General features: G+C 45.3%; 1 protein-coding gene across 1 annotated transcript; it reads right to left on the bottom strand.

The window, feature by feature from the left end:
- Window positions 1–3,645: 3,645 nt before the first annotated feature.
- On the bottom strand, window positions 3,646–14,623 carry LOC139835697 (uncharacterized). Its single transcript, XM_071825559.1, has 3 exons — window positions 13,936–14,623; window positions 12,688–13,845; window positions 3,646–3,905 (listed from the first exon to the last, which is right to left on the bottom strand). Exons 1-3 carry the CDS (start codon window positions 14,621–14,623, stop codon window positions 3,646–3,648), a joined length of 2,106 nt encoding a protein of 701 aa, XP_071681660.1.
- Window positions 14,624–22,675: the final 8,052 nt, after the last annotated feature.

The following is a 22,675-nucleotide window of genomic DNA, read 5'->3' as shown; positions in this document are numbered from 1 at the left end:
AGAAGTGCTCTAGCCGACAAGCTGTTCGAACAAGTCGTTGACTTGAAGAACGCAGGAGGCCTGACAATGTGCGGCACTGAAGTAGTTTCAGTGTTTCTAAAACATCGGGTGCAGCCACTGATGTCCCGTCCTCACCAGTTGTGGATGTACACTGGGGAAGGCGACAAGTCGAGAGTAAGCTCTGCCGACCTATCGGATGACGACCTTCATGACGAAGTGCGGCGCCTTACTTGCTACAGTATGAAGGACACCATTGTCATGACTTCGGCTCGCTCTCCATATGATCTGACACACCTTCCAACTAAGGTATTTTTTACCGTATTCATTTCTTTTTGCTTTTATCGTGTTGTTCTCCAATTTTCCACTGATCCTCTCTTGTTAACAGGCCTCCACCGTGGCCCGATGTTATCCTCCCACACTCGAAATTGGTGTGGAGCCAGAGGATGATGAGGATTCCGAGGAGACCGATGATGCTCAACATGCCCTTGAGGACAGCGACGTCCACGAGGAAGAAGCCCCCGAGGACGACATCCTTACCAAGAGCAGGCGATGCAGGAGGATAAACGATGACTTGATTACAACGGCTGAATCGAGTCCTAGCGGATAAGATAATGATGCCGATGAAACTACATCGCCTCCTTCTGCCCCGAAAAGTTCGGCAGGCTTTTTTGCTGCCGAAGATGACTTAGACATGTGTGTAATTATTTCTCTTTTGTAACTTCCTGTCCTCTCGAAGCCTTCCTTTATTCTGTACGATTTAACATCCTTGCTTTCCCAGCAGCTCTGATGATGATGACGATTTTCCTCTCGCGAAGAGGGCTAAGTTTTCTTCCGGGAGACCCGAATTAGGCAAGGAATCAAATCCTTTGCCTGCCAGACGAACGCCGCCCTCAAGGACGGTCGTGGAGAAGATCCCGGTGTCGAATGTTATTCCTTCTGGCAACATCTCCGTTCCGTCAGCTGTTCGCGACCATGTAAGTGGTGTATCTGTTTTGACTTCTGATGCATTTTCATGTTCGACTGAAATTTATTGATCCTTTGCTTTGCAGCCAATTTATGCCACGGTTGACGCTGTGGCAGAGTTCGCCGAGCAATTCACCCACCTGGAATCCGAAAACGCTCATCTTCAGAAGTCCATCAAGACTTCGGCTGACCAGGTGTTGGAGGCTAACAGGCTCGCTGCTGATGCTCAGAATGAAAATATCCTGCTAAAAGAGGAGCTGAAGAAGCTGAAGCAAAAAATGAAGGATGATCAAGATGCTAGGCGTAAAGCCGCGATTGCTGCCGATGAGAAGGAAGGCATCCTCCGTGAATCCATTGCAAACTTAATCGGTAAGTTTTTTCCACGTATATCTTTTTCCCAATATTCTCTTCCAAGCTGCTTATCTGTCTTCCTTCAGGCGCTTCCGATCTGAACATCAACCGAGCTCACAAACTTCGAGAGGATTCCATGATTGACGCTTTGTCACTCGCGGCTGAATCCAACATCCAAGTTCTTGGGGTATTGCAACGAACCAAGGGGGCATTGTCGAGGTTATTCTCGATGATATTCCCAAAGATGAAGCATGACAAGACCCTTGGCGAGATGGCGGATGCTTTCCTCATTGATCCTTCAGAACCTATGGAGGTACTTAAACATCGTTCCCGTCTGTTTGGGGCGGTACTTACTTTCCAGCTGTTGATGGGTCATGGGTTGGGCTCAGATTTAGAAAAGTTGTCTAAGGCATTGCCTGTAGATAACAATGATTGTCTAATCAATCTGGAGCCCTTCAAGCAATCAGTAGTAACGTGTGCTAATTGACTCCTCAAGCTGGTTGACGAAGCGAAGGCCAAGACTGCACCCGAAGCTGCCCTGGCTCATCATCGGCTATTCCTTGAATGACAACTTGCTTTATCAGTCTGTAATTAAGGCCCGATAAAATTTAGCCTAGTCCTTTTTTATTTTTGGCTCTGTTACCAGTACCAACAATCTTTTGAATGTAATATATACGCTGCTGCGCTCCCGATGAGAGTTTTTATTAATGTTGTTCTGAACTGCGACTTATGCTGCAGATGCCTTCGTCTTCTTCTTCTCGTGCCTATCCTTCTTTAAATCTTTCGGCTAATGACGAATCCGATCTTGTTCGTCGTTTACGCGATCAAATATCTCAATTGAATAAAGACATTACCACCCTTCACGCGATGGCGGCGTTGGTGAAAAGAAAAGGTGAGATTGCGGCCGCGATTGAACAGCATGCCCTCGATCGTCTCCGTGTTGCTACTGAAAGCTTGAGCTGTAAGTGTCTATCCATCCTTCAATTTTTATCGAAGTTTAAATGTCTTGTCGCTGATATTTGTCTCTTGACAGTCGCAGCTCCTGACAAAGATGAGGAGAACAAGAGGATCCATGAGAAGATTGAAGCAATGGCCGATGTTGCTCACCCGAAGCATGAGCTATGGTCCAACCGACCAAAAGCTGCCGCCGTGGCTAAATTCGAACATCGGGCAGAGAAGGTGCATTATTACTTCAACAAGTTACACGCCTATCTCTCGATGGTTTGGAGAACATTGTTTCCTCTGGACGAAGCACCCGAAACTTTATCTGCTCTGTTAACTCGATTCAAGACCCCTGAGAGGATTCGGCTCTTGGTGCGAAAAGAGCTCCTGGGTGGTGCTGACCGCGCCCTTGCTTCAGTGTTAGCATGTCATCCGACTTTAGATTTGGAGGCCATCGCAAACACCAATAGGAGTTTAGACCAGTACTATGATGTTGCCAGAAATCCTGCGTATACTATCATCTCTGAGATGGAAACATGTATTGAAAGGGATCTAAGGGCCCGAGAGGACCACAGAGGCCTGTCATGAATATATGTATGTAATAACCTTGTACCTGCAAGGGATAGTCTCATATAAATTTAATGTGTATTTTGTACATCATGTACTTTTGGTGAATTTGCTAATTCGATTGATAATTTTTCTGTTGGGGGCGGCTGAGTGATCAAGTCAACCCGCTCACCCGACGACTCCGTTGTAATTGCAAGTTTATTGCGGAGTCGATATGTAAGTTCTATAAGAGCGACACCCGTCAAATAATCGAGGGATTTAGACGCTTGGCATCCTCACGCGGTGCACCGGTTTGAGCCTTTTTTTATGATACAGTAGGTCCATCATCTGCAGCGCTCGCGTATTTTCTTGAGGCTTGGATGGTTTGTCGTGTGCCATTAACCTTATCTCCCGATGGGAGTATTTAATTAATGACACTGCGCGCACGTGTTTCTGGCCAACGCTCCCGATGGGAGTAAGAGCCAATAACAAGGGCCCCGAACAATTTGCTCGGATGATGAGGCCTGGAACAATAAAGGTAGAAAACCTGATTAGAATTTTATTCATAATATAAGACCGGCTTTAAGAGCTGTCGAATAACAGGAGGGGGATGATTATATCCTATGCGTAGAAACCTCGCAAATGTGCAACGTTCCATGGATTTTCGACGTCTTTTCCCGAAGTTGGATTCTTGAGCCGGTAAGCTCCTCCTGGTATCACTTTAGTGATGATGAACGGGCCTTCCCATGGGGATTTGAGCTTCGAAGGTCTCTCCTGCTTCAGTCGCAATACCATATCTCCAACATTGAAGCTTCGATTGCGTATTTGTCGACTGTGATAGTTTCACAGCGCCTGCTGATACACCGCTGTTCTTGCTAAGGCAATATCCCTAGCTTCATCGAGGAGGTCCACAGCATCCTGCAACGCGATATTGGAGGTAGCTTTCGTGTATGCGGTCACCCGAGGGGCTTCGAACCGGACATCGGCTGGCAACACTGCTTCGGCTCCGTGCACCAAGAAGAACGGGGTGTACTGGGTTGATCTGTTGGGTGTGGTACGCAAACTCCAAAGCACAGATGGTAGTTCTTCGACCCATGCTCCAGCTGTAGGATAACGTTGCATAGAAAACAAAAAATTTCCTACCGCGAACACGCAATCCAAGCCAAGATGCAATCTAGAAGACGGTAGCAACGAGGGGTTTATCGAGTCTCACCCTTGAATAGATTCCAAAGCCTACAAGAGGAGGCTCTTGTTGCTGCGGTAGACGTTCACTTGCCGCTTGCAAAAGCGCGTAGAAGATCTTGATCACGATCCCTCCGGCGCCACGAACGGGCAACGCCTCCGTACTCGGTCACACGTTCGGTTGTTGATGAAGACGACGTCCACCTCCCGTTCCAGCGGGCAGCGGAAGTAGTAGCTCCTCTTGAATCCGACAGCACGACGGCGTGGTGTTGGTGGTGGTGGAGAACTCCGGCGGAGCTTCGCTAAAGCACGCGGGAGATATGGAGGAGAGGGGGGCGGCTAGGGTTTGGGAGGGGGTGGCCGGCCACTTCAAGGGGGGCGGCCATCTTGTAGTCTTGGGGTGGCCGACCCCCTCCCTTGGCCCCTCATTATATAGGTGGAAGCCCCAAGTGTTGGACTACAAGTCTCCGAATAAGACCCGAACCCAAAACCTTCCATATGATAGGGAAACCTACCCAAGGTGGGAATCCCACTTGGGGTGGGATTCGCCCCTTCCATATGGGGGGGTGGCCGGCCCCCCTTGGGGAAGTCCACTTGGGACTCCTCCCCCACTAGGGTTGGCCGGCCATGGAGGTGGAGTCCCTCCGGGACTCCACCTTCCTTGGTGGTTTCTTCCGGACTTTTCTAGAACCTTCTAGAACCTTCCATAGAACCTTCCGCATCATTTTAATTCACATAAAATGACATCCTATATATGAATCTTATTCTCCAGACCATTCCGGAACTCCTCGTGATGTCCGGGATCTCATCCGGGACTCCGAACAAATATTCGAACTCCATTCCATATTCAAGTTCTACCATTTCAACATCCAACTTTAAGTGTGTCACCCTACGGTTCGTGAACTATGCGGACATGGTTGAGTACTCACTCCGACCAATAACCAATAGCGGGATCTGGAGATCCATAATGGCTCCCACATATTCAACGATGACTTTAGTGATCGAATGAACCATTCACATACGATACCAATTCCCTTTGTCACGCGATATTTTACTTGTCCGAGGTTTGATCTTCGGTATCACTCTATACCTTGTTCAACCTCGTCTCCTGACAAGTACTCTTTACTCGTACCGTGGTATGTGGTCTCTTATGAACTTATTCATATGCTTGCAAGACATTAGACGACATTCCACCGAGAGGGCCCAGAGTATATCTATCCGTCATCGGGATGGACAAATCCCACTGTTGATCCATATGCCTCAACTCATACTTTCCGGATACTTAATCCCACCTTTATAACCACCCATTTACGCAGTGGCGTTTGGTGTAATCAAAGTACCTTTCCGGTATAAGTGATTTACATGATCTCATGATCATAAGGACTAGGTAACTATGTATCGAAAGCTTATAGCAAATAACTTAATGACGAGATCTTATGCTACGCTTAATTGGGTGTGTCCATTACATCATTCATACAATGACATAACCTTGTTATTAATAACATCCAATGTTCATGATTATGAAACTAATCATCCATTAATCAACAAGCTAGTTTAAGAGGCATACTAGGGACTTCTTGTTGTCTACATATCACACATGTACTAATGTTTCGGTTAATACAATTATAGCATGATATATAAGCATTTATCATAAACAAAAAGATATAAATAATAACCACTTTATTATTGCCTCTAGGGCATATCTCCTTCAGTCTCCCACTTGCACTAGAGTCAATAATCTAGATTACATTGTAATATACCTAACACCCATGGCATTCTGGTGTTGGTCATGCTTTGCCCTAGGGAGAGCTTTAGTCAACGGATCTGCTACATTCAGATCAGTGTGTACTTTGCAAATCTTTACTTCTCCATCTTCGATGTACTCGCGAATCGAGTGGTAACGCAGCTTGATATGCTTCAGCCTCTTGTGTGACCTTGGCTCTTGTGCATTGGCGATGGCACCCATGTTATCACAGTAAATGATTAATGGGTCCAATGCACTAGGAACCACACCGAGCTCTACAATGAACCTCTTCATCCATACCGCTTCTGATGAAGCCTCTGAAGCCACTATGTACTCTGATTCTGTTGAAGACTTCGCCACCGTGCACTGCTTCGAGCTTGCCCAGCCATCGCAGCACCATTCAATATAAACACGTACCCAGATTGTGACTTAGAGTCATCAGGATCAGTGTTCCGACTTGCATCGGTGTAACCACTTACAACGAGCTCTTGGTCACCTCCATAACAAAGAAACATATCCTTAGTTCTTTTCAAGTACTTCAGGATATGCTTGACCGCTGTCCAGTGTTCCATTCCTGGATCACTTTGATATCTGCTAGTCAAACTAACAGCATGTGCTATATCCGGTCTAGTACATAGCATGGCATACATGATAGATCCTACTGCCGAGGCATAGGGGATATTACTCATCCTTTCTCTTTCTTCTGCCGTAGCCGGTCCTTGAGTCTTACTCAAGACCTTGCCTGGTAACATAGGTAAGAACCCTTTCTTACTTTCGTCCATTCTAAACTTCTTTAGAATCTTGTCCAGGTATGTACTCTGTGATAGCCCTATTAGGCGTCTTGATCTATCTCTATAAATCTTGATGCCTAATATATACGATGCTTCACCAAGGTCTTTCATTGAAAAACTATTATTCAAATAACCTTTTACACTGCTTAATAGTTCTATATCATTTCCGATCAATAATATGTCATCTACATATAATATCAGAAATGCTACAGAGCTCCTACTCACTTTCTTGTAAATACAGGCCTCTCCATGACACTGTATAAACCCGAAGTCTTTGATCACCTTATCAAAGCGTCGGTTCCAACTTCTTGATGCTTGCTTCAGTCCATAGATTGAACGCTGAAGTTTGCATACTTTGTCAGCATTTTTAGGATCGACAAAACCTTTGGGTTGTACCATATACAACTCTTCCTCAATGTCTCCATTAAGGAACGCCGTTTTGACATCCATCTGCCAAATCTCATAATCAAAAAATGCAGCTATTGCTAACAAAATCCTCACAGATTTTAGCTTCGCTACAGGTGAGAAAGTCTCATCGTAGTCAACTCCTTGAATTTGTCGGAAACCCTTTGCGACAAGTCGAGCTTTATAGACAGTAATATTACCATCAGCATCTGTTTTTCTCTTGAAGATCCATTTATTTTCGACAGCCTTTCGGCTATCAGGTAAGTCTACCAAAGTCCATACTTTGTTATCATACATGGACCCCTTTCGGATTTCATGGCTTCTTGCCATTTGTTGGAATCTGGGCTCATCATCGCTTCTTCATACGTCGCAGGGTCCTCATCATTGTTATCCACAATCATGACATTTAGACAAGGATCATACCAATCAGGAGTGGCACGTTCCCTTGTCGATCTGCGAGGTTCAGTAGTTTCCTCGTTCGAAGTTTCATGATCATTATCATTAGCTTCCTCTGTTGCCGGTGTAGGCGGTACAGGTACAACTTCCGGATCGCGCTACTCTGATCAACGAGTATAGATTCATCAATCTCATCGAGTTCTACTTTTCTTCCAGTCACTTCTTTAGTGAGAAATTCTTTCTCAAGAAAGGTTCCGTTCTTAGCAACAAAGATTTTGCCTTCGGATCTGTGATAGAAAGTGTACCCTATAGTTTCCTTAGGGTATCCTATGAAGACGCATTTCTCCGCTTTGGGTTCTAGCTTGTCCGGTTGTAACTTCTTTACATAGGCTTCGCAACCCCAAACTTTCAGGAACGACAGCTTAGGTTTCTTATTAAACCATAATTCATACGGTGTCGTTTCTACGGATTTTGATGGTGCTCTATTTAAAGTGAATGCGGCTGTCTCTAATGCATAACTCCAAAATGATAACGGCAAATCAGTAAGAGACATCATAGAACGAACCATATCTAAGAGAGTTCGATTACGACGTTCGGACACACCGTCTCGTTGAGGTGTTCCTGGTGGTGTCAATTGTGAAAGTATTCCGCATTTCTTTAAATGCATGCCAAACTCATAACTCAGATATTCACCTCCACGATCAGATCGTAGAAATTTAATCTTTTTGTTACGTTGATTTTCTACTTCACTTTGAAATTTCTTAAACTTCTCGAAAGTTTCGGATTTATGTTTCATGAAATAGATATACCCATATCTACTCAGATCATCTATGAAGGTTAGAACATAATGATAACCACCGCGCGATGCTACACTCATTGGTCCGCACACATCGGTATGTATGATTTCCAATAAGTCAGTAGCTCGCTCCATCATACCAGAAAATGGAGTCTTAGTCATTTTTTCCATTAGACATGCTTCGCATCTATCAAGTGACTCAAAGTCAAGTGATTCAAGTAATCCATCTTTATGGAGTTTCTTCATGCGTTTCACTCCAATATGACCAAGACGACAGTGCCACATATATGTAGAATTATCATTTAATTTAATTCGCTTAGCATCAACGTTATGTATATGCGTATCACTACTATCGAGATCTAACAGAAATAAGCCATTCTTTTCTGGTGCTCGACCATAAAAGATATTATTCATAAAAATAGAACAACCTTTATTCTCAGACTTGAATGAATAACCGTCTTGCATTAAACAAGATCCAGATATAATGTTCATGCTCAACGTAGGTACAAAATAACAATTATTTTGGCTTAAAACTAATCCCGAAGGTAGATGTAGAGGAAGTGTGCCGACTGCGATCACATTGACCTTGGATCCGTTTCCAACGTGCATCGTCACTTCATCTTTCAGTAGTCTCCGTTTATTCTTTAGTTCCTGTGTCGAGTTACAAATATGAGCAACCGAACCAGTATCAAATACCCAGGTACTAGAACGAGGACCAGTGAGATAAACATCTATAACATGTATATCAGATATACCTTCTTTCTTCTTCTTGACAAGGCCGCTCTTCAGATCAGCCAGATACTTGGAGCAATTACGCTTCCAGTGTCCCTTCTCCTTGCAGTAATAGCACTCAGCATCAGGCTTAGGGCCGTTCTTAGGTTTCATAGGAGGCGTGACAGCTTTCTTGCCACCCTTCTTGAATTTTCCCTTAGATTTGCCCTGTTTCTTGAAACTGGTGGTCTTGTTGACCATCAACACTTGGTGCTCTTTCTTGATCTCAATCTCAGCAGCTTTTAGCATGCCAAAGAGTTCAGGTAACTCCTTGTTCATGTTCTGCATATTGTAGTTCATCACAAAGTTCTTGTAACTTGGTGGCAGTGATTGAAGGACACGATTAATCCCCAGTCTGTTAGGAATCACTATTCCCAAGTCACTGAGTTTCTTCGCATGCCCGGTCATGGCGAGCATGTGCTCACTAACGGAGCTGCCTTCTTCCATCATGCAGCTGAAGAATTGTTTCGATGCTTCATAGCATTCCATGGCCGCATGAGTCTCAAAAATAGCTTTCAGCTCTTTCATCAACTCATGAGGATCGTGGTGCTCAAAACGTTTTTGAAGATCGGATTCCAGACTGCACAGGATGGCACACTGAACTTGAGAGTACCGAATTTTCCGAGTCTCGTAAACAGCTTTTACTTCATCGGTTTCAGTTTCTGCAGGAGGGTCACCTAGCGGTGCATCAAGCACATATTGCAGATTTTCGCCAGAGAGGAAGATCCTCACATGACGGAACCAGTCGGTGAAGTTGCTACCATTGCTCTTAAGTTTTTCTTTCTCTAGGAACTGGTTAAAATTGATTGGGGACGCCATCTCTACAACATATATTTGCAAAAGTTTAGACTAAGTTTATGACAAAATGAGTTCAAATTTTAATTCAACATAATTAAAGACTAAGTGAACTCCCACTCAAAACAATATCCCTCGCATTGTCTTAGTGATTACACGAACCAAATCCACCGCACCTAAGTCCGATCATCACGAGACAAGGTGTGATTTCAATGGCGAACACTCAAAGTGTTCATCATATCAACCATATGATTCATGCTCTACCTTTCGGTATCACGTGTTCCGAGACCATGTCTGTACATACTAGGCTCGTCAAGGCCACCTTAGTATCCGCATGTGCAAAACTGTCTTGCACCCGTTGTATGCACTTGTTGATTCTAACACACCCGATCATCACGAGATGCTTCGAAACGACAAGTCATGGTAACGGTGCTACTAAGGATGAACACTTTATTATCTTGAGATTTTAGTGAGGGATCATCTTATAATGCTACCGTCGCGATCTAAGCAAAATAAGATGCATAAAAGGATTAACATCACATGCAGTTCATATGTGATATGATATGGCCCTTTAGTCTTTGCGCCTTTGATCTTCATCTCCAAAGCACGGACATGATCTCCATCATCTTCGGGCATGATCTCCATCATCGTCGGCGTAGCGTCAAGGTCAATGGCGCCGTCTTCATGATTGTCCTCCATGTAGCAACTATTACAACTACTTTGAAATACTACTCAACATGAAATTTAAAGACAACCATAAGGCTCCTGCCGGTTGCCACAATACAATAATGATCATCTCATACATATTCATCATCACATTATGGCCATATCACATCACCAAACCCTGCAAAAACAAGTTAGACGTCTCTAATTTGGTTTGCATATTTTACGTGGTTTAGGGTTTTCGGGAGAGATCTAATCTACCTACGAACATGAACCACAACATTGATACTAATGTTGTCAATAGAAGAGTAAATTGAATCTTCACTATAGTAGGAGAGACAGACACCCGCAAAGCCTCTTATGCAATACAAGTTGCATGTCGAACGAGGAACAAGTCTCATGAACGCGGTCATGTAAAGCTAGTCCGAGCCGCTTCATCCCACTATGCCACAAAGATGAAAGTACTCAAACTAAAGATAACAAGAGCATCAACGCCCACAAAACCATTGTGTTCTACTCGTGCAACCATCTATGCATAGACACGGCTCTGATACCACTGTAGGATAACGTTGCATAGAAAACAAAAATTTTCCTACCGCGAACACGCAATCCAAGCCAAGATGCAATCTAGAAGACGATAGCAACGAGGGGTTTATCGAGTCTCACCCTTGAAGAGATTCCAAAGCCTACAAGAGGAGGCTCTTGTTGCTGCGGTAGACGTTCACTTGCCGCTTGCAAAAGGGCGTAGAAGATCTTGATCACGATCCCTCCGGCGCCACGAACGGGCAGCACCTCCGTACTCGGTCACACGTTCGGTTGTTGATGAAGACGACGTCCACCTCCCGTTCCAGTGGGCAGCGGAAGTAGTAGCTCCTCTTGAATCCGACAGCACGACGGCGTGGTGTCGGTGGTGGTGGAGAACTCCGGCGGAGCTTCGCTAAAGCACGCGGGAGATATGGAGGAGAGGGGGGCGGCTAGGGTTTGGGAGGGGGTGGCCGGCCACTTCAAGGGGGGCGGCCAGCTTGTAGTCTTGGGGTGGCCGGCCCCCTCCCTTGGCCCCTCATTATATAGGTGGAAGCCCCAAGTGTTCGACTACAAGTCTCCGAATAAGACACGAACCCAAAACCTTCCATATGATAGGGAAACCTACCCAAGGTGGGAATCCCACTTGGGGTGGGATTCCCCCCTTCCATATGGGGGGGTGGCCGGCCCCCCTTGGGGAAGTCCACTTGGGACTCCTCCCCCACTAGGGTTGGCCGGCCATGGAGGTGGAGTCCCTCCAGGACTCCACCTTCCTTGGTGGTTTCTTCCGAACTTTTCTAGAACCTTCTAGAACCTTCCATAGAACCTTTCGCATCATTTTAATTCACATAAAATGAATCTTATTCTCCGGACCATTCCGGAACTCCTCGTGATATCCGGGATCTCATCCGGGACTCCGAACAAATATTCGAACTCCATTCCATATTCAAGTTCTACCATTTCAACATCCAACTTTAAGTGTGTCACCCTACGGTTCGTGAACTATGCGGACATGGTTGAGTACTCACTCCGACCAATAACCAATAGCGGGATCTGGAGATCCATAATGGCTCCCACATATTCAACGATGACTTTAGTGATCGAATGAACCATTCACATATGATACCAATTCCCTTTGTCACGCGATATTTTACTTGTCCGAGGTTTGATCTTCGGTATCACTCTATACCTTGTTCAACCTCGTCTCCTGACAAGTACTCTTTACTCGTACCTTGGTATGTGGTCTCTTATGAACTTATTCATATGCTTGCAAGACATTAGACGACATTCCACCGAGAGGGCCCGGAGTATATCTATCCGTCATCGGGATGGACAAATCCCACTGTTGATCCATATGCCTCAACTCATACTTTCCGGATACTTAATCCCACCTTTATAACCACCCATTTACGCAGTGGCGTTTGGTGTAATCAAAGTACCTTTTCGGTATAAGTGATTTACATGATCTCATGGTCATAAGGACTAGGTAACTACGTATCGAAAGCTTATAGCAAATAACTTAATGACGAGATCTTATGCTACGCTTAATTGGGTGTGTCCATTACATCATTCATACAATGACATAACCTTGTTATTAATAACATCCAATGTTCATGATTATGAAACTAATCATCCATTAATCAACAAGCTAGTTTAAGAGGCATACTAGGGACTTCTTGTTGTCTACATATCACACATGTACTAATGTTTCGGTTAATACAATTATAGCATGATATATAAACATTTATCATAAACATAAAGATATAAATAATAACCACTTTATTATTGCCTCTAGGGCATATCTCCTTCACCAGCTGCACCCGTAAGGCGTTTCTTGAGGCCACCTCCAATGAGGCCATTGATCCTTTCGACCTGCCCATTTGTCTGGGAATGTGCTACCGATGCGAATTTTAACTTGATGCCACAATCGTCGCAAAACTTGCGGAACTTTTTGGAGTCAAAGTTGGTTCCGTTGTCAGTGACAATACTGTGAGGCATGCCAAATCGACAAGTTATTCCTTTGAAGAACTGGACGGCAGTTTCGACTTCCTGGTTTTGAACAGGCACAGCTTCAATCCATTTGGTAAACTTGTCGACTGCGACTAACAGGTATGTACGACCTCCAGGCGATGACCTCGGCAGTGGTCCAACCTGGTCGAGTCCCCACTGCGCGAAGGGCCACGCAAGTGGTATCATCATCAAATCTGTTGCGGGAGCGTGAGGTCTTGGTGCAAAACGCTGACAAGGGTCGCATTTCATGACCAGGTCCCGTGCGTCCGAGGTTGCTGTTGGCCAGTAGAATCCTGCTCTGAAGGCTTTTGCCACGAGGGCCCTGCTGCCTGCATGGTGCCCGCAGGTTCCTTCATGTATTTCCCGTAGCAGAGCTTTTCCATCGTCGATGGCGATGCACCTTTGAAATATACCAGAGATACTGCGCTTATAGAGCTCTCCGTTTACCATGGTGAAGGCTTTCGACCGCCTCACAATTCTCCTTGCTTCCACCGGATCCTCCGGTAGTTGTTGATCTATCAAGTATGCTAAAAAGGGCTTGGTCCACAAAGGTTCGAGTAGGAGGACCTGCTCTGCAGGTCGAGGCGGGGGCCCTTCAACGTCTTGCTGCGAACCAGTCTCTGAATCGTCAGCTAGCGGTTTTGGAGGTGCCGATGCTTTTTCCTTTATCGATCGTTGAGTGATGACTTCATAAAACACCCCGTCTGGAATGGAAGAGCACGTGGATCCAATGTTTTCCAAAGCGTCAGCTTCCACGTTACTGGCTCTGCCGATATGCTTAAGTTCACATCCTTCAAACTTGGCTTCTATATTCTGGTATAGCTGGTGGTAGGCTATCATGTTGTCGCTGACCGCATCGCATAAATTCATCGACTGCTGTACCACCAGGTTCGAGCCTCCGTAGATTTCCAAGCGAGTTGCGCCACATGCCTTTGCCATTTTCATCCCATGCAACAGTGCTTCATATTCTGCTTCATTATTTGTCGGCAGGGAGAAATTCATACGTAAGATGTACCTCATCTTGTCCCCTTGTGGCGATATCAATATCACCCCTGCACCTGCACATGTACTCCGCTTAGATCCGTCAAAATACATTGTCCACGAGCCCGACATGTCGGGTGCCGCCGGTGTTTGCGACTGGATCCAGTCTGCCATGAAATCAGGAAGGACTTGAGATTTAATTGCCATACGGTTGACATAGGTTATGTCATGTGGCGCTATCTCGATGGCCCATTGAGACACTCGACCCGTGGCTTCTGGGTTAGTGAGTATATTCTTTAATGGTGCTTCACTGACGACGATAATCGGATGCTCAGTGAAGTAGTGGCGCAACTTGCGAGTCGTTCTCCATACTGCGTATGCTAGCTTCTGGTGGTGGGGATACCTTTGCTTCGCCGGTGTGAGTACTTCGCTGAGGTAATAGACGGGCCATTGCACACCGTGGACTTTTCCTGCCTCCGCACGCTCGACGACTAGGACGCTGCTGAAGACTTGCACTGTTGCTGCTATGTACATGAGCAGTGTTTCCTTTTCATGTGGGGTTACGAGTACCGGAGACGTTGATAAGATCTTCTTCAGATTGTTAAAAGATTCATGCGCCTCATCCGTCCACTCGAACTTTTCTGACTTCTTCATCAGGCTATAAAATGGTAAAGCTTTTTCTCCCAACTTGGCAATGAACCTGCTGACTACTGCCAAACGTCCTGCCAATTGCTGGACTTGGTGCAGATTCTTTGGCGGCTCCATGTCGAGAATTGCTTTGTTTTTTAGGGGGTTAGCCTCTATCCCCCTGGCTGAAATGAAGTACCCGAGTACTTGTCCTCCTGGCACCCCGAAGAAGCGTTTCTTCGGATTCAACTTGATTTTATACCTGTCGAGGTTGTCGAAGGTTTCCCGCAAATCATCGATGAGGGTGGCGGCGTGCTTTGTTTTTACCACGATATCATCAATGTAAACCTCAATATTCCTTCCAATCTGTTCTCCAAGACAAGCTTGCATACATCGCTGATATGTTGCTCCCGCGTTTTTCAGCCCGAAGGTCATGACGTTGTAGCAAAAAACACCGTGCGAAGTGATGAACGCGGTCAACTCTTGATCTTCCTCCTTGAGCTTGATCTGGTTGTAGCCGGAGTATGCATCGAGGAAGGAGAGGCGATCACACCCCGCTGTGGAGTCGACTATCTGATCGATGCGAGGTAGAGGGAAATGATCCTTAGGGCAGTGCTTGTTGAGGCTTGTGTAATTGATACACATGCGGAGAGCAGTCGTGTCTTTCTTCGGTACCATGACTGGGTTGGCCACCCACTCGGCTTCCTTGAGCTCCCGAATGAATCCGGCCTTGCGGAGCCGATTAACTTCTTCACCGATTGCTTTTCTCTTTGGTTCTGAAAACCGGCGCATGGACTGCTGTACTGGTTTGGCCTTCGGGTCAACATTGAGGGCGTGCTCAGCGAGTTCCCTGGGAATACCTGACATGTCGGATGATTCCCATGCAAATATTTCCCAGTGCTCACAGAGGAACTCGATGAGCGCGCCTTCCTATGCGACAGTGAGGTCTGCCGAGACATTGACCGTCTTCTTCGGGTCGGAGGGATGCACCTGCAGCTTCTTTGCTTCCTTCGCGACATCAAACTCATCGGATCTCCCCTTTCGGTTGTCAGCCGGTGTCTTCGTGTGGTCTGTGATAGCATCGACTGCGTTAAGTTTTTCCTTAGCCCCAAACCTTGAGGCAATCTTCTGGAAATCTCTGTCACAGCTGTCCGAGCGGGAGAAGCTTCCATGTATGGTTATTGCTATCCCGTTGTTGCCTGGCATCTTCAGCTTTAGGTATGCGTAGTGAGGTACCGCCATGAATTTCGCGAATGCAAGTCTGCCGAGGATGGCGTGGTACTGGGATTCCCAGTCGACCACTTCAAACTTGATTTTCTCCTTCCTGAAGTTGCTGGGTGTGCCGAAAACTACGTCCAGTGATATCTTGCCTAGGGAATAAGCGGGTCGAGTCGGTATGATGCCGTGGAATCCTGTATCGGACTCCCTTAGCATGTCGACTGTTAGGCCCATTTGCTTTCATCGTGCTGGCAAACAGCAGATTCAGGCCGCTTCCTCCGTCCATGAACACTTTGCTCATGTTATATCCCCCAATCTGTGCCTCAAGGACTAGGGCTGCATGGCCAGGCCTTGGGACGGCCTTCGGGTGATCTTCCTTGCCAAAAGTTATACTTTGATCTGACCATTCAATGTATTCGGGTATGTCGACCATAGCCACTTCTGCGTACTTTACTTCCCGCGAAAACTTCTTAACCTCCCTCTTCGAAAAGCTAGTTTTATGGATCATGCTGAACTACCCGCGAGACTCTGGAAACACCTCGGTTGGCGTGTACTTGTATCCTCCTGCCGGTATGTACGGCTCTGGCGGGTAGTTATAGGATGCCGCCCTTCTCTCCATTGTATGAACTCTTGCTGCAGCTTCCGCTCTAAGATCGTCACAGAACTGTCGAATTTCAAGGAACTTCCGACAATTTCTGAGAAAATGACTGGATTTTTCAAGGCCGTCTTTCGGGTCGATGTAGGAGTGTAGGTAACACGGTGCTTCAAGTTGCTCCATGGCTGATAGGCAAGGCGTGCGAAGGCGATTCCTGCTTGATTGCGTGTTGTGGCATCCTTGTTCGTACTGTCGGGGCGAGTCGCGTTTTGTTCCTCCTCTTCTCGACGTGAGTCCCTTCGTCGTTTCCTTTGCTCCTCTACGGCGTCGAGGCCACCCCGGCTTCCTTCCTCTGCAATCTTGAATAGTACTGCCGAAGCTGCTGTTGGCATCATATCTTCTGGAACCGAAGTTCTTAGGCTCGATGCGTTTGAACTAGGGAGGCGAAGAAACCCTCTGGAATCGATGATGAAGTGAACACCACCGAAAGTAGTATCCATGTTGTCGCGTGATTCTGCGGAGATTGGACGCGACGCCGCAGTATGTGGCATGAACTCGAAGGACCCGCAACGAATTGAATCTTTCGGGGCCGACGGTGTTGGTGACTCTAACACGAACACCGCAGATGTGACTGGTACTGCCGATGACTTGCCTTGTGCGGACAGGGTTCCCACAGATGGCGCCAATTGACGAGGGTGCTCCTCGACAATGCCCTCCGGTTGGGGCTTAGGGTTGATGGAATCCTGTAGGCTGACACGAGACATCGGTTCACAGACCAGCGGGGAGAGCAATTTACCCAGGTTCAGGGCCCTCGATGAGGTAACACCCCTACGTCCTGCCTGTCTGATCTTGATTATGAAAATATCGGGTTACAATGGGGTGCCGAAGGTTTCGGCTATGATCTCGTCGAGAGGCTAAATGCTATGGCGACCTAGCTCTAGACTTCTGGTGGCTAAAGTTGCTAAGATTGATTGTGTCCCTCGGCAGCCCCTCTCCTGGCCTTTATATAGGAGGCCGGGTCTCAAGAGATCTATCCGGGTACGTCTAGGTTTACAAAAGACCTAGCTCTAAACTTTCCTTGTTCGGCTCCTCTTCGTCTTGTTCTTCAAGGAATCCTCTTCGGCACCGCCCTAGTGGCCCACCTTGCCATCGGGTATCTTCATGGACCTCCAGTTGGGCCGCAATGTCGTTTACCCGAAGGGTAATGCCCACGTCAGGTGGCCTTGTCTTTCGCTGACGGTGAGCATCGTTGTCATGTCGATAACATGGTGGAGGGATCTTTGATTTGATGATGGTCTCAAAGCTCTTTGTGTCACATTTGACGAGTAAATACCTAACCAGGTAGGCTTATCTAAGTGAGTTGTTGTACAAGACCAAAATGACCCGTGAGATGCATTCGCGGTCGCCTCTCGGAAGGGATCACATACAAGGACGTGGGTCGACTCGGAAGCCCAGAAAGTCGACAGAAGACCGACATGGAGAATAAGTTGACGATCCTGCGATGATGTAGTCAACTCAGGATTTAGGCGACTCATCCGTATCTTGTAAAGCCTAGGCCAAGTCACATATATAAGGCTTGGCTAGAGTTAGAAACCCTAGGCACATTCATCCCTCCATAATTGTACTCTCGCCTCCGGTGACTTGTAAACACATCTATTAATATAATCAAAGCAAAAAAGTAGGTCTTTACATCCACTCGGAGGAGCCAACCCTGGGTACATCACGCGTGTGCCAATCTCGTCCAGGATATCCAATGTCCCCATCGCTCTCCACCTCATCTAAGCTAGCCCTATATCATCTGTCGACAACATTCGATGGATGAATGGGACGTCATATTCTATGACCGTAGAGTTTTGAGGCTAGCTGCAGTACGACACACTCCTTCCACTTCAAGGTTTGCATCAATTTGACTCAGCAAGTTCTACACACGATGTATTTAGTTGGGTGTCAAGTCATTCATGGCTGGCGGTGGCTTTGCACGATGTCCCATGAGGAGGCATCAATGTCGTCTATTCTGACGACATCAAGACATGCATGTTTATTGTTCGATCGAAGGTGGTGCAGTACTGGCTAAAGGAGTGACTGTAGCAACATTATGTTAGCCTCGAGTCATTATCTGGATAAATGATGATGGTAGAAGCGGCCTCAACATAGGGTTTGCACGTGAAAACACTTGATTACGATTTGGCGTCGATGCATGCTTGTGTCGTGCCCTTGTCGAAGGTGGTGGTTCGAAGCTTGGCACTAGGATGAAAATTCCAAGATCTTAAAGGCTTTGTCTATTAGTTGTGTATTTTCTTTTTTATTTCTGCCTTTTATCACAGGGTGAATGGTAGTCTGATGGAGCCGTGAAGGTAATGTCGCGAGGCATGAGTCGTCAGACGGTTACGCTTATCGGGACTGTCTAATTTTTAGTAATAAAAGCTAAATGCATCGATCGATGCGGAGGTCGGGTTACAATGGCAGATGCTAACACGTATATCCATCTCCGGAGGCCTTCTCCCGAATTATTAACACGGGGAGTTTCAGTATTGTGCTTTCAGGATCCATCTTCATCCGATGTGCATCGATCCATTTCCGAACACGTATATCCATCTCCCGAGGCCTTCTCCCGAATTATCATCACTCTGTGTCACTGTGTATCTAGCGGGCGTACTATGCACCCATGAACTTCGGGCTATGTACCATGTTTTGCCCCCGCGCCGCAGCCGCAGCCGGAGTGGTGTCAGCGATGCCACCGTCCAGCAGAGACCACAGTGCCCTTGCGCGCTCAGGCAGCCGTCGCTGCAGGAATCCCTGTCGTGGCGTTTCTCTCTGGATATGGAGGTAGATGAAACTGCAGTGCCTGTCAGAGCAGCGATCGAGCGCGGCAATGAAGGCGGGGAGGGGGAAGAAGGTGGATTTCGGCCGTGCAATTCTGGCATTTACTAGAGCCGATGGAGCCGCCCACGCATATGGTCTCAGCAGCTCTACCAACCGCTTGATCAGCCTGCCGCCAAAACCTTTATTAAACTCACTGTTTCGCTGGCTGCACGGCCCCAGCCCCAACATGCCATTCTGAAGTTATCAAGCATGAGCTGAGGAGAATGGAGGCGCAATGGCGCACACAGCATGTAAATCGTGCGTAAGATGCCGTGTTATTTCCAAGAACTGATACTGCTTCATTTTAAACGCTTATTTGTGAAATTAATGCTCTTCAAAAGGGCTACAAGGCAGAGGACACAGCTGTTCCAATCCAAGAGTTGCATGAAAATAAAACAGAGCCTCTCTGCAAGTAAAAGGATGGAAGATCAATTCGTAGATTACGTTATCATTCATGTTGGGTACAAAAATCCTTCGATGTATCCTACAACCGTGTAGACACCTTCATAAACGGGTCGCGATGCTCCACTCGTTGTAGAGACGACCATGAACGGAGAGTAGTTATGCACCGGTAGATTGTCGAATATATTCGCAACACTCCATGGTTGTATAAGGTAAATCTATCTAGGTAAATGATCATATACTAAAAAAAAATTTGCACTAGAAGAATAAGTGTTTTATGGTCTCGTGATTGTGACAGAAGACACACGTTTTAATTCTCTGCCAATTATGTTTTACAAGATTATATTTGATAAGAATTTCCCCTTTACGAAGATGTCACGTGAAAACCGTAGTTTTGAGCGGGATCTTTATTTTTCAAGTTTCCTTATTGTTATCAACTGGCACCTCTAGTTAGATTAAAATTTGTACATAGAATTCACCGAGAATTCACCACTCTCATGACGATTCCATCGCAAATTCATCGGACCCCTGCATCAAATGGACCAAAGTCGGAAGTTGTAGCAAAGCATTCTAATATGCTTGCCTGGGACCGATGAGATCTCTTCTAAACGATACATTTGGTGGAGAAGTTTTCAACACCTTAGAGATTGTATCACTTTTGTGGTGCACAATGTTGTACAATGGCGGATATTATTCTCAGGATGCGGCGTTACCTAAAAGGGTGTTTCCTATTGTTGATTTAAACTCCTTTTGTTTCGGTTTACTTCCAATATTACCAATTTATTGACTATGATCAAAACGTTGGTGTAGTTTTTAGATGGTTGCCAACTTCTTGGCACGCCAATGCTTCACTACGTCTAGTTTATTTTTAGCCAATATTAGCAAAATCATGGGAAATCAAGATATCAACCAAAATTTCGTTAGCCAAGTCTTTTTCAGGACAACTCTAGGCATACACCATACACACCCTTAACCTACTAACATGTAACATTTGTGATAGTTTAACAATACAAAATACGTTGGGTGAACTTAAAGGCGCAAATATTATGTCATATATAAAGTAAAGTCATCATTGTCCAGGAACGGATCGCGTATGCGGCAGCCATGTTTTTACAACTCCATTATAACTGGTAGTTTGGCAAAATTGTTTTTACAACGCCTTCTGGAGATCATTAATAGTCTTGGTATTGAAGCTGAAATTGTCCCTCTTGATGCCTCCGAGACAGAGGTAATGTGAGGAGCACATGAGAAGGTCACTGAGCTGCGTAGACATGACGAGTTTAAATGGACTCAATATGCAAAGATTAAGCATGTTCAGGAAGGAGGAAATAATACCAAGTACTTCCATTTAATAGAAAATGGCAAGCATCAAAGGAAGAAGATCTTCCAACTAGATCAAGATGACGGTACAGTAATAGGGCACAAAAATTTAAAGACTTGTATCACAAAATGCTATAATACACTTTTGGGCAGCCCACCCAAAATTATTTTTCCTTAGTGGAAAATACAATTGGTGATATTCCACAATTGTCAGACGAGGAAACTAGTATCCTCTCAGCTCACTTTGTTGAGAAGGAGGTCGATGAAGCTATTATACAAATGGAAAAGAATAAATCGCCAAATGGTGCTGAGTTTTACCAAACATTCTGGGAGGTTATTAAAAATGACCTTATGAAGTTGTTTCAGAATTCCAACAAGGGGATTTGCCTCTCTTTCAAGTAAATTATGGCACCATTATCTTATTCCCAAAACAAGAAAATGCGGTTCAGATTCAACAATACAGGCCTATACGTTTGCTCAAACGTAAGTTTTCAAATTGTCACAAAAGTTTGTACTAACCGTGTAATAAAGGTTGAACATTTAGTTGTTAGACCAACTCAAACAACCTTTATGCCAGGAAGACATACATTAGAAGGGGTACTGATTTTGCATGAAATGATCCATGAACTTCATAGGAAGAAAATGGATGGTGTATTATTTAAGATTGATTTTGACACGGCCTACGACAAGGTTAAATGGCCATTTTTTCAACAAGTATTGCCCATGAAAGGATTCGATCCTAAATGGTGTAAATGAGTGAACGAGTTTGCCAGTCAGGTAGTGTCAGCATTAAGGTAAATGATGACATAGGTCATTGCTTCCAGACTCACAGAGGTCCTACAAGTTGATCCGCTATCATCAATATTATTTAACCTCATAGAAGATATGTTATCACCAAATAAGAGTTTCATATTTCACACTCACATTCTCACATACGAATGACAATTTTGTGTCATGTGCTAGCATGTGAGAGTCAAATGCTGCAATCCTATCGTGATGAGAAGTATCTTGAAATCAGATGAGGCCTTTGTTTAGTGACCTTTCGTCTCACTAAGAATGTGACGGTGTTGATTGTTAATATCATCTTATTTTCAATTAGGTATGTTGAGGTTATCAGACTTCATGAGTCATTTTCTTTTGTCATCCTACATACTCGTGGATGAGTATGGATTAAAATTGGGGATGCTAATGTGTTTTAAACATATGCTCTTTTAAGTTCAATATAATGTTTCTATTGCTATTTACCAAAAAAAAAATTGGAATAGATTACTTTCTATTTAACTTTGGGGCAGAAAAATCATATGTGTAATGTTTTATTTCAGAAACCTCCCTTAAGGAAATAAAATCTCTAGAAAATATGGAGTTCATTTTGATCAAGAACAAAGAGCTCCACACCTCGACGCCGAGGATACGTGGCACACCAGGACCACACAACTCCCAGTGCACTACCGTGCGACCATTAATGGGTTTTCTAGGGCTGGGAGGCATCTTCCCAGTGTGGGGCAGCAAAGTGCAACCTCTGAACCTTAGCATACAAAGAAACAAGATATATGAGATGAGAGAAACAATGAGAGGAGAGGAAGGGGAACCTATGAAATTGTTATGCTCAATCTAATAAGCCTTATGTAACTTTTGATGTACATAATGAGAAGATATATCACTTTTTTTAGCAAATAAGATCGCGAAGTTAGTGTAGGTTTCCACCTCTGAAGGAACGAGGGTGAGCCTGCTCCGTGAAAGGGCATAACACGAGTTATTTTGTACTTTGGCTATTTTTCACCTCCAAGCCCCAC

Source organism: Lolium perenne, chromosome 2 (assembly GCF_019359855.2).
Source record: "Lolium perenne isolate Kyuss_39 chromosome 2, Kyuss_2.0, whole genome shotgun sequence".
Taxonomy (NCBI): domain Eukaryota; kingdom Viridiplantae; phylum Streptophyta; class Magnoliopsida; order Poales; family Poaceae; genus Lolium; species Lolium perenne.
The sequence above is the reverse complement of the archived record's forward strand: the minus strand, read 5'-3'. Positions and strand labels throughout refer to the sequence as shown.

Coding starts and splice junctions, on each gene's coding strand:
- LOC139835697 (XM_071825559.1), bottom strand. CDS start 14,623: ATGGAGCCGCCAAAGAATCTGCACCAAGTCCAGCAATTGGCAGGACGT. Junction 13,846..13,935: donor TAAGCGGAGTACATGTGCAG/GTGCAGGGGTGA, acceptor ATAATGAAGCAG/AATATGAAGCACTGTTGCAT. Junction 3,906..12,687: donor CCTCAAGAAACGCCTTACGG/GTGCAGCTGGTG, acceptor GTTATCCTACAG/CTGGAGCATGGGTCGAAGAA.